The 15,404-nt window shown below is 33.2% G+C and overlaps 2 protein-coding genes across 2 annotated transcripts in view; one reads left to right on the plus strand and one right to left on the minus strand.

Annotated features, from left to right (window-relative positions):
- The window catches only part of LOC143069229 (interferon-induced protein 44-like), a 21,467-nt gene extending 16,221 nt beyond the window's left edge, over positions 1 to 5,246 (minus strand). Inside the window, exon 1 of the mRNA XM_076243761.1 lies at positions 5,131 to 5,246. The gene's annotated coding sequence lies outside the window, so the exon portion shown is untranslated. The remainder of the gene's footprint in view (positions 1 to 5,130) is intronic.
- On the plus strand, positions 5,177 to 13,763 carry LOC143069230 (uncharacterized). Its single transcript, XM_076243762.1, has 6 exons — positions 5,177 to 5,249; positions 7,389 to 7,442; positions 8,717 to 8,770; positions 10,768 to 11,314; positions 12,621 to 12,842; positions 13,504 to 13,763. The coding sequence occupies exons 2-6, from the start codon at positions 7,392 to 7,394 to the stop codon at positions 13,722 to 13,724; spliced, it is 1,095 nt and encodes a 364-aa protein (XP_076099877.1). The 5' UTR covers positions 5,177 to 5,249; positions 7,389 to 7,391; the 3' UTR covers positions 13,725 to 13,763.
- The last annotated feature ends 1,641 nt before the right edge of the window (positions 13,764 to 15,404 follow it).

Raw genomic sequence — 15,404 nt, forward strand, 5'->3', positions numbered from 1 at the left:
GAAGGTTCGGATATATTGTGTGGGTTATGGGACAAACAGTCTAATAATTACGGACCAAAAACAAACATTTTTGTAAATTCAAGACCCTTAATTGGAGTTTGTCCAGAATGGTTCTTGAATTACCTAATACCAATGCTTTATGAAATCTTTTTTGAAAATTGGAGTTATCTTTCTTTGTTCAGTCAACTTAAATCAATTATACAATATACAATGCAATATTCACTTTATTACCAACTGATAAATTAAAGCAGTCATTAATAACCATTCAGTGATTGCAAGCACTTTCTAGGGTATGCCCTTTTACAAATGGAAAAATTATACATTTTTTTAGTTTCTGATCTCTTAACTGAAGTTTGTCTCCTCTAAATGTTTCTCATTTCAGAAATTAAAAAGAAAATTTCTTTAGATATTTTTGTTTGAAAGGATTAATATTCAGCAGCATAGTGAATTGCTCCTAACACAAAAGCAAAACAAATATTTAAGTTCATTAGACCACATTCATTCTGTGTCAGAAACCTAAGCTGTGTCATCTATTTAATCACAATTCAAACTCAGAGCTGTTTCCAGCTTGAATGTTGTGTCAATACTAGCCCCAACTGTTCAGGCTTCGACCTCTGCAGTCGTATAAAGCTGGGCTCTGCGGAGCATCTGGTCCATTCATTTGTTTATTTTTCAATTTGTGTGAATTAACATAGTTACAGTAAATGCTAATTACTGCACTTTCATACCACAACAAATATTGTATTGGTACATGTATCACTCAAATGTGTATCCATATAACAAAAAAAAATGAAAAGGAATAATTTTGCATTACCTTTTGAATACTATGACTTTTTAGATATGTAGACATATTAAGACTCATTAGTAGATGTTGATAATATTGGCTTAAAATGCTTGAAATTCTATCAGATTACTTTTGGAGCAGTTATGAGTTTTGAAATTAGAAAGATCATATCATATGCAACAAGTGTAGTAAGTTTCAAGTTGATTGGAATTCAGCTTCATCAAAAACTACTTTGACCAAAAACTTTAACCTGAAACTCCCACTTCCATTTTCTATGTTCAATGGACCGTGAAATAGGGGTCAAAAGTCTAATTTGGCTTTAAAATTAGAAAGATCATATCATAATGAACATGTGTACTAAGTTTCGAGTTGATTGGACTTCAGCTTCATCAAAAACTACCTTGACCAAAAACTTTAACCTAAAGCGGGACAAACGAACGAACGGACCCACAGACCAAAAAACATAATGCCTATCTACTATTGTAGGTGGGGGCATAAAAAAATTAATAAATAACACTCATAATGCTCAGATTGGTTGTCATCGTGCAACATAGTTAATAACACCATATAGAAAAAACATAGAACTCATTTTGTCATAAGACACTGTCAAACATCCATACATACTATCCACACTCATCTGTGTCCACACTTGTATATAATGAAAATGAATAAAAGTTTATTCCATTCGAGTTTCATACGAAACTCTCCTTTTTTGAGTACCATTTCTCATTTTTCTGGATAAAATATAGATATTATATGTTTTAAGGATAAAGACAATTAACATTTAATACCATATACGAGTTTCGTCTGAACATGCACTCATGTTACTTAGAGGAGGGCTGAACAAGTCATTTAAACAACCTGTCTAAGCAATGCCTGGTCGGAGAGTCAACAATAATTGATCTTGCAAAAATAAAAAAATAAATAAATAAAATCTGTAAGGGTTCCGCGGAACCCAGTGTTTCGCCTACTTTTGCTATTAATCACACCCTCAACAAAAAGAAAAATGATGAAAAAAATCAATAAAATTATTCCTCTCGATACTATCTTTTGATTTGTCAGAAGCTTCTGTCCAAGTTTGGTAAAAATCCAGGCTAGTTTAAGAATCTTATAAATGTTTTAAAAACTTTAACTGCAGACTGTATGTAATGTTAACTTGAAGAAAAACTAAGTCCATTTATACATTGTTATAAGTAAAATACGGAAGAAATGGAATTTGATTTTTTTTCAAAATTTACTTCTGGATACTATCTTATGATCATAAACAAGCTTCTGGCCAAGTTTCGTACAATTCTAGGATAGTTTAAGAAAGTTATTAAAATTTAAAAAAAACTTTAACCCCAGAGTGAATGCAATGGTCCCTCGTAGAAAAACTAAGTCCATTTATAAGTAAAATACAGAAAAAAATGGAATTCTATTTTTACAAAATTTACTCCAGGATACTATCTTATGAACATAAACAAGCTTCTGTCCAAGTTTAATAGAAATCCAGGATATTTCAAGAAAGTTATTAAAATTTCAAAAACTTTAACCACAGAGTGAATATTTGTGGACGCCGCCGACGACACCGACGTCGACGGAATCTAGGATCGCTATGTCTCGCTTTTTCAACTAAAATCGAAGGCTCGACAAAAAAACAACAACAAAAAAATGAATGATCTTCGAAACTCTTTTAGTTCAACTGTTTAAATCTTGGCCAAACTCATAGCGGTTTCAAGGGTTGATACTTGCCATTATTGATTAAAAACCTTATTTTGACCTCTGGAAGTCTATATTTATTTTCTTGTGTTGTAACCTTAATTGCTGTTTTAATTTATTTAGATATAAACCCGCTGCATGTTTATGCATCTGTTTTAAGTCAGGAGCCTGTTGTTCTCGGAAGAGGGGACTACTTAACTGATAAGGGGTGCCGCTGGTGTTCTATTATCCCATCCTTTTGATATAATTTAGACTTTATGAATGTAAACTTTTCATATATTGCGGAGGTACAAAAGTAACCTTTCCAATATTGTTTGGGTTTCATGTGATGTGTAAGGGTCTGTAATGTAAGAGTGGAATAACAGAGTTCCAAAAATGAAAAAAATGATTGATAAAATCAGCCGGGAAAACCAAGAAATATGACAGACGAAGAAGTTATGGGAACTTTATTGGTTTAATCATCTATTTCTGATAGTTCTTTCCCGACTTATTCACATATTTACAAGCTTGAATTTAAAAGGTGACCTATTCCAGTGGTACGTTCTATCACCTTGCAGATAGGAAGTGGACGCCCGAGCCGGTTCCACTACGAGTTTTGCCTAGTTTAGGGGCCGCCCAACCACACTCTCCCTATTTGAAAATCCTGGATCCACATCCAATTTTTCTTCTCTTAGAAAACTGATCTGAAAACATTTGCAACTCAGAAACTTACAGATGAAGCAGGGCATGCGGGTAGGGGCGGGCTATGCTAATATAGCTTTTAATTGATTGGCCAATTTTCAATATTGTATTTTTGGAAAGCACAGCAAACAAAACATACATTTACACGGTGATGACTGCTGTACCCATATTTTGACAATTTTGACTATTATGTTTGTTTGTTCGCGCATCGTTGTAAATATAACGGAGTTTGATGCCACTATCATACAAGTGAGAGGTTTAGCGCTATAAAACATGGTTCAATCCACAAATTTCTACATAAGGAAATGCCTGTACCAAGTCGGGAATATGACAGTTGTTATCCATTCGTTTGATGTGTCCGAGCTTTTGATTTGGCCATTTGATTAGGACTTATATCTAGCAATTGACTATAAGGGTCGGTTAAAAACAAAACTTTACGACAAAAGAGATGATTTCAGCTATTTGTTACCTTTTTTCATCTTTAAACCAAGAGATCCAAATAGTGAAGTTGAAATCATCACTTCGTAAATATTACGGACGCCATCACGAGTTGGTTGAACGTTATGGATTACTCGTTATATATATATATATATATATATATATATATATATATACAACTCGTCTAAACATCAACCCAACAATGTTAGATCTGTAAATTTGCTTTCGCAAATTTTTGGTTCTTCCCTCGCCGGGATTCGAACCCATGCAACTGTGATATCGTGACACCAAATCGCCTGCACTGCAGCCGTCCCGCTAGACCACACGACCACCTGGGCTCTATACAACATGTACAAAGAATATCGGATATGTTCCTTATGTCGTAACTACAATCCCTTCCCCTTTTCACGAATGTGACCTACCGATTTAGACTATTTACCAGCTTTGTAACAACATAAGTAGCACGACGGATGTCACATTTGAAGCAGGATCTGCATCCCCTTCCGTAGCACCCGAAATCATCCCTAGTTTTTGGTAGGGGCCGTGTTGTTTTTTTACCCCTATTTGTGAAATTTTGTTCATGCATCATTGTCAATATAATGGAAATTGATGCGACTGTCGTACAAGTGAGAGGTTAAGCGCTATAAAACCAGATTCAATCCACCATTTTCTACATTTGAAAAAGCCTCTACCAAGTCAGGAATATGACAGTTGTTGACAATTCGTTTGATGAGTTTTATCATTTGATTTTGACATTTGATTATGGACTTTCCGTTTTGAATTTTCCTCAGAATTCAGTATTTTTGTGATTTTACATTTCACAGTCATGCACACCGTCGTACAATTAAACATAGAAAGCAGAATTCATTACTAAAAAAGCATACACAAAAAGTATTAGACTTAATACGATGAACAAAATATACTGTGACGGGCACATTATATATAAACTGTCAAGCTGTGACAAGGTAAACATATGTGTGAGCGTTCAACCCCCTCCTAATGTTGGACAGTGTAGTATCACAACACAGAAGAACAATCTCACGAATTTGTAAAAGATCTATTCGTCAAATCGGTATAAAGCATACTCCTTGATGCATTCTACTTTTAACATTACTGCTTCATTGCAAGCAACTTGGCGTTCAAGTGTAACGGTATGCTCTCACCTCATCTCGTATAATCTGTTTTAAATATCTATATAATTATTCGGAATACCACCCCCTAAAGGCATTTTTATTATATTTTTGCTATGCCGAAACCTTTCTTATGCACAAAGATTTTCCCACTTTATATATTATAATTAAATTGTTACGTTTCTCACATGTTCAAAGTTCATCACTAAATAATGGCGAAATGACCTAAATATGTAAAGAATGGGGGTGTCTATCTCTAAATTATAATTATATATTAAATGTGCATCATTATATCCTTAATTACGATTTAAATGGACTTTGAATCAATAATAATCAATGCAAGCTTCATTGCTAGCTCATCAGTTACATAAATACATATAAGACATGATAAGTACTTACATTTTACACGTGATGGTATTTTAAAAAATAATGCAATTATTGATATTTCTAAACCGAAAGAACAATACTACTTCCGGTTTCATTTTCAGAAAGTCAACATTGATTACAGACATAACCAGGTTTGTAGAAAATATATTACTGATAGTTAAAACTGAATCATTGTTCAAACGATAGAAGTTATGAAATATATGTATCATAAGTAAACGAAAACATCAAAGTCGTTGCATATTCCACATGTAATCCTCTGAGCCACTGTGACATGATAGATTGATGACTGTGCGCTGTCACATGATATATTCTGTGTTTGCTAAATAACTGTGCTCAAGAAAATAAAAGAGTAAAATGTTCTTTTCTTATGATTTTTTTATTCGTCTATATTATGTACAAAATTAATTATCTATAAATATAAAAAATGTCTTTTATTTTTAAGAGAGTCACTCACTTGGGGTCACTATACTGATCTATACTGTATATGAGTTATATATAGTAAAAGTATTCAATACTTCAAATCAAATAATGATCTCTGTAGGCATTTGACCTGAATAATTATTTGTGAAACTAAAGCTTCGAATGAAGCCAACAAGTATTTATCCTATTTAACGATTGAGATATTGAAGGTAACACTGAAGTAGAATAAGAACTAAAGTAGATGTTTGGCATATATGTATCGCCATGTTCTGTTTCAAGCTATTTGGTAAATTAAAGATAGATATTATGATATCATTAGGCTTTTTTTTCAAAATCGTCATGAAGATGTGTGTTTTTAAAGAAATCAACTAACTACGTCATCACCTTTCCCAGATTGATTTATTTGTTCAAGTAGAGTAGGCTTCAATAATAGAAAGTGAGCTGCTTAGTGATTAGAAGTCTCACAAGAAGAGTGTATACGGCGATCTGGAAGGGGCTTATAGAAAAGAGAGTAATGGCGTAAAAAGTTGAGAAAAAAAAATAGACAAAATAAAAACTAGACAAAAATTGGGTGCTGAAGTATATAAAAGAAAGGTGTGAGGATCCCACCAATCCGGAACCCTATATAAGATGCAATATGTGTTCTTACTGACCTGACATAGCATTGAAAGTTCAAGGGTTTTTGTGAGTGATGCTGTTACTTTAGCTTCATATGCCACCAGTTTAACTAAAGTATAGCACTCTGGTTTTGCTATACTCCATATGAGCTCTATATAATGTTCTTTATCTCAATTAGACTGTTCAAAATGCCACTTTCTGTTAAATTTGTAGCCTTATTTCAAGGACATAGGTCATTTCTAATAGTCCAGACACCCAAAGTCCTGCCAAATTTCATGGTTTTGCCAACGTCATGCATCTAGACTGAGAAACACTACAAATCAGTTTGAAACAGTTGGTAGGACGAGCTTTCACAGTAAACCTAGCAACTATATTCGTTTCCTTACTTAACATGTTTTATATCTGTAGACAATCAAGAGGGATAACTCAAAAACAACGTGAGAAATCAGATTTTATTATCTGACGGACTTTCTCAGGGGGGAAATACAACACTTCAGAAGAAGTCTCTACCGATTTCCAACAATTAGATTTTGCTATAATTACATATTTCATATTTGAAATTCAACAACAAAATACCAGTTTAAAATTTGTATTTTTAAAGAGGCAAATGTATTACCACTGCTAAGCTTTACAACAGATCGGTTGACATCAATGAAAAATTAAAAAACAGCTGTAACCAAAACTGCCGCTTAATCTGGGTTTATGAAATACAATAATTTTATAGACGCGTTTAAAGACGGACAAAAATTTCAATATCGTTCTTTTATCCCTTTTGTTTGTATATCGATTCTGTGTACAAGCCAATTCCTGAGGCGACCTTGGACGATGTCTTCAAACCTAGAGAGAAACAATGGTTCGAAACAGATAAGCACCTGATTGGCAACTTTTCGATACCCTTTCTATTCAAATAGTAGTATGTTTATGTAAATGAGAATAAGTGATCAGATACACTTAAAAATATCGGACTTTTGAAAGAAGAAAAAATGAAGATGTTTTACAAAATTACAAGATCGGTGCATCAGTTTTCGTCTGCAGCAAAATGCAATATGTTTTATAAAAAAAACATTTACTGGTTAAGCATCAAAAGAATCACTCAGGAGACCACTCCGTTAAGAAAATGACTTTTATGAACGTCCTTCTCTTCATGGGGGTCTACAGGTGTCGAACAACCATTCATATGTATCTTTAGAGGTAAACTTTTTTATGTGTAAATTATTAATTTTTTTCTGTAGATTATGGCTAAAAAGATGGGCAACGAGATGAATAAACCAACCTCAGAAAATCAGGTTTGTAGTGAATATAGTTACAGACATACGGAATGTTGCATGATGGTCTATTTCGATGTGGATGTATGAGGCACATATCAATGATTGGTTTTTGCATTGTTTCATAAATTTCACTTTAAAAATTGGATGTTTTGGTGACTTAAATGAAATTCAATTTGCTGCAAATAAAAAAGTGTATCTTTAGTGTTCAATCAATTTGATATTAGTACAACTGAAACTTGAACGAAATGTTATCAGGATCATCGTGCCACTTGTCACAGTAGTGTGCGACTGATTAAATACAAAAAGGAAGATGTGGTATTATTGCCAATGAGACAACTCTCCACAAGAGACCGAAATGACACAGAAATAAACAACTTAAAGTCTATAGGTCACCCTACGGCCTTCAACAATGAGCAAAGCCCATACCGCATAGTCAACTATAAAAGGCCCTGGAATAACTCTGTAAAACAATTCAAACGAGAAAACTAACGGCCTAATTTATGTACAAAAAAAGAACGAAAAACAAATATGCAACACATAAACAAACGACAACCACTGAATTACAGGCTCCTGAGTTGGGACAGTTACAAACATAGAGAATATATGTTTCAGCTCCATGGTCAGTGGTTTTGACTAAAAAAAATAAGTATTTGTCTTATTTTATCAAATGAAAAATCTGTCTTATATGTTTCGTGAAGTGCAGTAGTCAAAATTCAAACCTAGTTTTCGTAGATTTTCATTTTGTTCCATATTTTCCTTCTTTTAAGGTAGATCGTGTGTCTTTTCTGAGCATCTATTCTGGATATGTTGCAAAAATACTTTTTTGGTAAAAAAATATTTACCAGGACATTTTTCTTTATTTTTCTAGAAAAGAAGGGTCTTGACCCAACATTTGTATTTGATATATAGGAAGTATTTATCAATTTAAGCAATCATCTCGTTGAATTTGAACTGTTTCTATCGTGTAATGTTTTTTCGATTGCAATAAGGAAAAGTTAAGTCAATATAAACCCTTCCCATATAAACCCTATATATTATGTGTGATTTCGTTAATTTCAATGTATTTTAACTATAAATCAAGGTCTGTACAAAGTAACCCCCAGTACTTATATTGAAATTTTAAAGTAAATTAATCCAGAAATCAGAGGTTTGAAAAAATGTCTTTTGTCTATTTTTTTTACAAATTAAATAATACTAAAGTCATCAGAAAATAAACTTCTGATTCGTGAAATCATATTAGTATATATCTATGTGAGGCATTCTAGGAATAAATCAATGATCTGTTTATGTAGAAAATGGCTGCAGACACAAGCAGCGACTTGAATAGACAAGCAGAAGAAAATCAGGTGAGTAGTGTATATTGTTACAGAAATACCAAATGCTGCCAAAAAAATATGTAGGTAGATTATAAAATAAAAGCAAAATCACAAAAATACCGAACTCCGAGGAAAATTCAAAACGGAAAGTCCCTAATCAAATGGCAAAATCGAAAATGAAACAAGTCAAACGGATTGATAACAACTGTCATATTCATGACTTGGTATGAAGAAAATTTTGGATTAAACCATGTTTTATAGCTAGCTAAACCTCTCAATTGTATGGCAGTCGCATCAAATTCCATTATATTGACAACGATGTTTGAAAATAACATACATTTAAAAATAGGTAAAGATGTCAAAATTAGGGGAACAGCAGTCAGCAAGGGGTTATTAAGTAGTACCATTGTCAAAAGAAAAATACAACAGAAAAATAAATTCACAGAGAAAGCGGGCATTGGTTATGCATCATGAACATCGTTAGCACCGCTAGTAAATCTAAGTTTTCAGGAATGGCAAGAAGTTTATGCTTCACTTCTAGAACATTGGTGTTTATATATCTCAACTTGTACCATTCGCTCGTGTATGTAACAACGTATTAGATTTTAGCGACAGAAATTTATGTATTACTGATAAATTATTACACCAGGGTTTTCGATTTCACAAACTAGTCAAAACATTTACTAAATTTTATCATCGGTATAAGGAATTAATTCGTATATATAACTCAAAATGCAGACATCTTATACGTTCAGGTATTTCACATCCAATCTTTTATGGTAATATTCTTTATAAAGCACAAAAAAAATCAGTATTCACCTCAAAAGCTTACAAAACCTTTAAACATACTTATTAAGAGGGGATATAGTTACGATACTGTTGTCAGGTCATTAAAGATTGCATATTTTGGCTTTAATATTGATTCATTTATAGGGTCTTTGCATCGGAACTAAACACATTTATTTTAAAAAAAACAGTTGTTAGCATGACACGGGTTATGTTCTTCTCATATATTTTATGATAGTATGATACTAAATCCTTAACGAGAGGGATTTTGCCTGATATTCATATGATGAAGACATAATCTTTCAATCAGTTTAATTGAGGTCTGGAGCTGACATGTCAGTTAACTGCTAGTAGTCTATTGTTATTAATGTATTATTGTCATTTTATTTATTTTCTTTTGTTTCACCTTCTGACATCGGACTCGGACTTCTCTTGAACTGAATTTTAATGTGCGTATTGTTATGAGTTTACTTTTCTACATTGGCTAGAGGTATAGGGGGAGGGTTGAGATCTCATAAACATGTTTAACCCCGCCGCAATTTGCGCCTGTCCCAAGTCAGGAGACTCTGGCCTTTGTTGGTCTTGTATAATTTTTAATGTTAGTTTCTTGTGTATAATTCGGAGTTTAGTATGACGTCCATAATCACTGTACTAGTAAACATATCTTTTAAGGGGCCAGCTGAAGGACGCTTACGGGTGCGGGAGTTTCTCGCTACATTGAAGACCCATTGGTGGCCTTCGGCTGTTGCCTGCTCTATGGTCGGGTTGTTGTCGCTTTGGCACATTCCCCATTTCCTTTCTCAATTGTATTGGTTCAATTTGGCATCATTATTAGTTGCATAAGACAAAATGGAAATGTGAAAATCTAATAATCAATCAGCGAATGACAAATCAAGGATACAGACCACACTATCATATGGGCAATTTAAAATAACAATTAAATTTGTGTAGAAACTGATGATTGAGACTAAACCAACAAATTCACAACTAAATTGAGCTTTGCCTAATGATGCTCTTTTTCTTCAAGTACTGATTTAGAAATTCTCAAATTACTATTACAGAGATTTAAGCAATTCGTTTCGTCACGACTGAATAAAAAGCTATGAAGGGTCATATGTCAATAAGACAACGACCCTAATATTCGGTGTAAATATCTTATTTTAAATCGTAATAGTTTTTTTCAACTTCTTATACACTCCGTTGAAATATTAATTTTGTGTTAATTTGCTTATTTTGAACAGAATAGAGTGAAAGGTTTAATTTCACAATTAGCAGCTGCTACCAACGATGAAAACAAGATTATTAAATCATTCCAAGACGCGAACAAACAACTACGTGCACAAAACGATAAGAAGGATGCGGAAATAAAAAGGCTACAGGAAGACAAGGTTAAAACAAAAATGAAAGATACGTTAGTACAGAAAGAATACAACCAGCAGACAGAAACAGATAAGAAATTACAGGAAGCTAAAAAGACCATTGAAACCCTGGAGAAGCAAAGTGATAAAAAAGAAAGAAACTATTTAAAAACGATTCAAGACCTTGAAAACAAATTGTCAGAGTCTTCTGTAGATCCTAAGATAGAAGAGGGGTGCTTTATTGGTCATCATAAAAATTTAGAAGATCAAATAAAACATTTAACAATAGAAAACCAAGACCATAGAGATCGGATAGATACATTGGAAAGAAAATGTCTGCGTCTCCAGGAACTTAACAGTAAACTCGAACAAGAAAAAAACACATTAAAACAACAGATTGATTCTTGGGTTGCCAAGAAACACTCTACAGGTAGATTAATATTTTTAAAAACTCATTTGTACTTTTTACAACTTTGATTATTTCTGTGGATATAGTAAGCAAATGTTTGGGAACAAGTACTTTTTCAGTTTTACGGTGTGCCGTTTGCTTTGTAGAGAAAAGTGGTGAAGAAATTTGAAGAGGGGTTTAGGTGTTGATGTCTTCGGCCTCGGGCAAATCTTATATAAAAATCTGCTGCTTTGAAGAGAAAAGTGGTGAAGAAATTTGAAGAGGGGTTTAGGTGTTGATGTCTTCGGCCTCGGGCAAATCTTATATAAAAATCTGCTTTTCATGTGTTTTTGCTCCCCGTTTTGGTGCAATAAGTCATAGTCGTGACTTTTAGGAATTCCTGACAATGCATGATAGTATTTGTCCATGTGGCAAGTGCCCATATTTGCACCGACTGGGCAGACAAACACTCGCCGAAATTTCATTAAAAAGTAATTAATACTTGTTTTAACAAAACTAAAAAGCACGAAAATTCAGCGTTTATTATTATAAACTGCCATTCAAAAAGCAGCTAGTAATTTTATCCATATATAGGAAGATTCAAAAAGAGTTGTACTGAAGGAGGGACGAAAGATACCAAGGGGAAAGTCAAACTCATAAATCGAAAATAAACTGACAACGACATGGCATATAAGTTATGAAAAGTACAAGGTGTTTTTATTTTCATTTTGATTTAAAAATAGATCATATCTCCTTGTCGAATATTGAAATGGCGACAGATAAAACAGTGATATTCAAAGTCGAAAACAAACTGACAATGCCATGACAAAAAATACAAACAACAGAACACACAACATAACATATAAATCGAAAGACTGAACAAAAGATCAACCCGACCAAGCAGAAACTGCTCCACATGTGGCTCCAATCGTGGTGCTCATGTAAGTAAAACTCGATGACATTTCTGATTTGGTTGGTCACATTCGACGGAAAGAGGACAGGATTTCGGTAACAATTATAACATATCCGTCGTCATCCATGAAAAAGTTGTTGCTTCCATTACGGTCAACCATCTCGTGATGGCGGTCTTAAATCTTAGAATAGGGATGATAGCAACTCAGCGGCAAGGAAATCTTGGTTCAATAGCTATTTTGTAAGCAGGAACTGTATTTCAACGAAATCATGATAGGAAATACAAGCTCTGGATTATCAACAGGAAGACATATAATAGTTCATATGCAGAGTTCCATTTCACATCAAAGTTTAAACAATTTAAAGAACAGTTTTAATGTTATCAGATACTAGTACTTTATATTATATGTTTACCTTGTGTTATATCTTTTTTAAGTACACATTCAGATGTATGCTGCTGTTAACAAGGAACTTTGTGACAAGATGATGACTGAATTAGAAAACATGTTAAGCACGCAGTTTGAACTTAACAATTCTATAATAGAAATTGAGAAATACAAGGATCCTCCCCCAGACAGTAGAGTTCCACTGATAGTTATTTGTATTAACGCATCACGTCTTGGTACAGATGTCAACCAAGCCTTAAGTCATGTTAATCGTAAGTACACTTAACAGTTCATCTTTTTTCATGTTCGATACAATCAAAGCTTTATTAATAATAGTGATCGTTTGTGGTGATTGTAAAATTTGTTTAATCTGGGAAAATTTTAAATCCTCATTACTGAGCAGATTGTTGTACACTAGTTTTAGCTGACAAGCAAGCCAAAGTACATGTAGTGGTAGGCGGATAATCAGGAGCTGAAATGACGCGTCCGTTCAGACGCAATGAAGTCTAAATAAAGACGTGAATGAATGGAATCGATGGAATGATTGTTCATTTATTCAGCCTTTGATTTTGAATATGGCTTCCATAAGCTATGGTCGTATCTTGCTTTGCTTTTCTATGTATGTTGGCGTTTTTTTTTGTATTGCAGTACAGTGTTTCTGTTGTTCCGTTATTTGTCTCTAATGATTTATGTGTATCAATCGGTTTTGGTTTGTGACCCTGATTTGTTTTTCGCGTAATCGATGTATGACTATTGAACAGCGGTAAACTACTGTAGTTGCCTTTTATTTGTTTAACATAGCGTTTAGTAGAAGTTATTTTCGTCTGTATTCAAGTGGGAGATATTCATTAGAATAAAAACAGGTGTTTGGACGATGAAGTACCTGTGTATTACATTGAAAAAGTAACCAAACGATAACCCTTTTTATTTTAGGATCCAGAACTATTGCTGTGGTTGTCTTACACCATAAAGAATATCACGCCTTACCAAGACAACCGAGTGAGAAGATGCTAATAGGAAGCGATTATAAACATATTGGAGCTATAGTGGATATTGCATATCTGACAACAAAAGGAGTATATCCATGTGATATGAACGAAAAATCATTAGATAGACTTGTTAACTTTATAAAGGTTAATTCTCAGTTAAAGTGAAATATATTCAATAAATAAATAATAACGTATAATAATATACAGCACTTGTTCAATTTGCATAGCGCTGTGTTGATTCCGCTGTGTTTCAATCTATCAAAAAGTAAAATAACAAAAATACCGAACTCCAAAGAAAAGTCTAGACGGAAATCCCTAAGCAAATGACAAAATAAAAAGCTCAAGCACATCAAACAAATGGATAACAACTATCATATTCTTGACTTGGTACAGACATTTTCTTATGTAGAAAATAGTGGATTAGACCTGGTTTTATAACTAGCTCAACCTCACACTTGTATGACAGTCGCATAACATTACATTTTATTGACAACACTGTTTTAACAAAGCAAATAGACATAATAGGTAAAAATGTCAAAAAAGGGGTCAACATTGTGTTATAATCTTAATCAATATAAAAACAAACAAATATGTCAACAAAGACAAACCAAATGGCATGTAGACCAAGCACAAAGACAATACGAAAGACAAGAATACAATAAAATACCATATTACAAAAACACAATGGCGGGATGTATAAGTAATCCCTGTCGATTGGATATTACCAAAAACTTAAAAAAATAAAAGTATTAATATACAAGGACAAATTAAAGAATACTATAACACGTTATTAAGATGGTAAACAAACGTCAGTACCTAGAATCTATATTTCAAGACCATCGTGTATTATTTGTGAAGTTGATAAGGAATTCAGATATGGGCATTTATTATTTAAATTAAAAAAAGTAATAAAAGGAGACTGAGGACACAAATGTACCGCTCAAACTTGATAATACTATGTGAAAATACTTTTGGGACGGACGTAAGGGTAACACGTAATCCCCTTTCGCTTGGCGACGAGGGTATAAAGGTAATAACAGTGTTATACTGTAATCGATGCTTAACTTTAGGCAACAAGTGTTTACAGATGTTCACAAGGACGGGGGAAATATGAAATAGCAAAAATGTTCAGAATAATGATATAATAACTGCATGTCAATTAACTTCATTTTTTGTCTTGCAAACTACAACAAACTGCAATATATAGAGAGAACTTTAAATAGTAAAATCGATCAACGATACAAGTTGAAAATAAAAGATTTTAAATACATGGCTAAAATCGTCAGTCGACTTTTAGGAGTTTATGCTCTAAACTGACGATTGTTTTCATTTTCATGTGGTTCCAAATTAAGGTACACAATTATACTTTGATTGATTTCAATATGCTCAATCTAATAATGTATTTATATTTGGATATTGAGCTCAATTTTTCATATCAGGGTTCAAATGGTCCGAAAAAAATCTTTGATTTCAACAAAATTGAATGGCCGCGGCTTTTGCAAAGCTGAATTGTCTGATATTTAAGCAATTATATTGTTTAGATTTTTCTTACTTTGAAAGTTACCTCAATTACAATGACTTAGATTATGATTCATGTCCTATAGGATAATTTTATTAGGTATATGGGTTCTTTGCTAGGTCTACAGGTAGGGTGTAACTGTCATCGACATCATTCCATGGGTCAGTAATTCATGTTAAACTTATGTGGTCAATTCAGTATCTCATTCATTATAAGCAGTCTGTCAACTGTATTTAGTGTATGGAATAATTCTTAGCTTTTTAATACTTAGTTTTGTGCGTTCCTGATGAACAAAAAGCGCCTCGGACGCATAAATAGAGGCAACA

Source organism: Mytilus galloprovincialis, chromosome 3 (assembly GCF_965363235.1).
Source record: "Mytilus galloprovincialis chromosome 3, xbMytGall1.hap1.1, whole genome shotgun sequence".
NCBI lineage: Eukaryota > Metazoa > Mollusca > Bivalvia > Mytilida > Mytilidae > Mytilus > Mytilus galloprovincialis.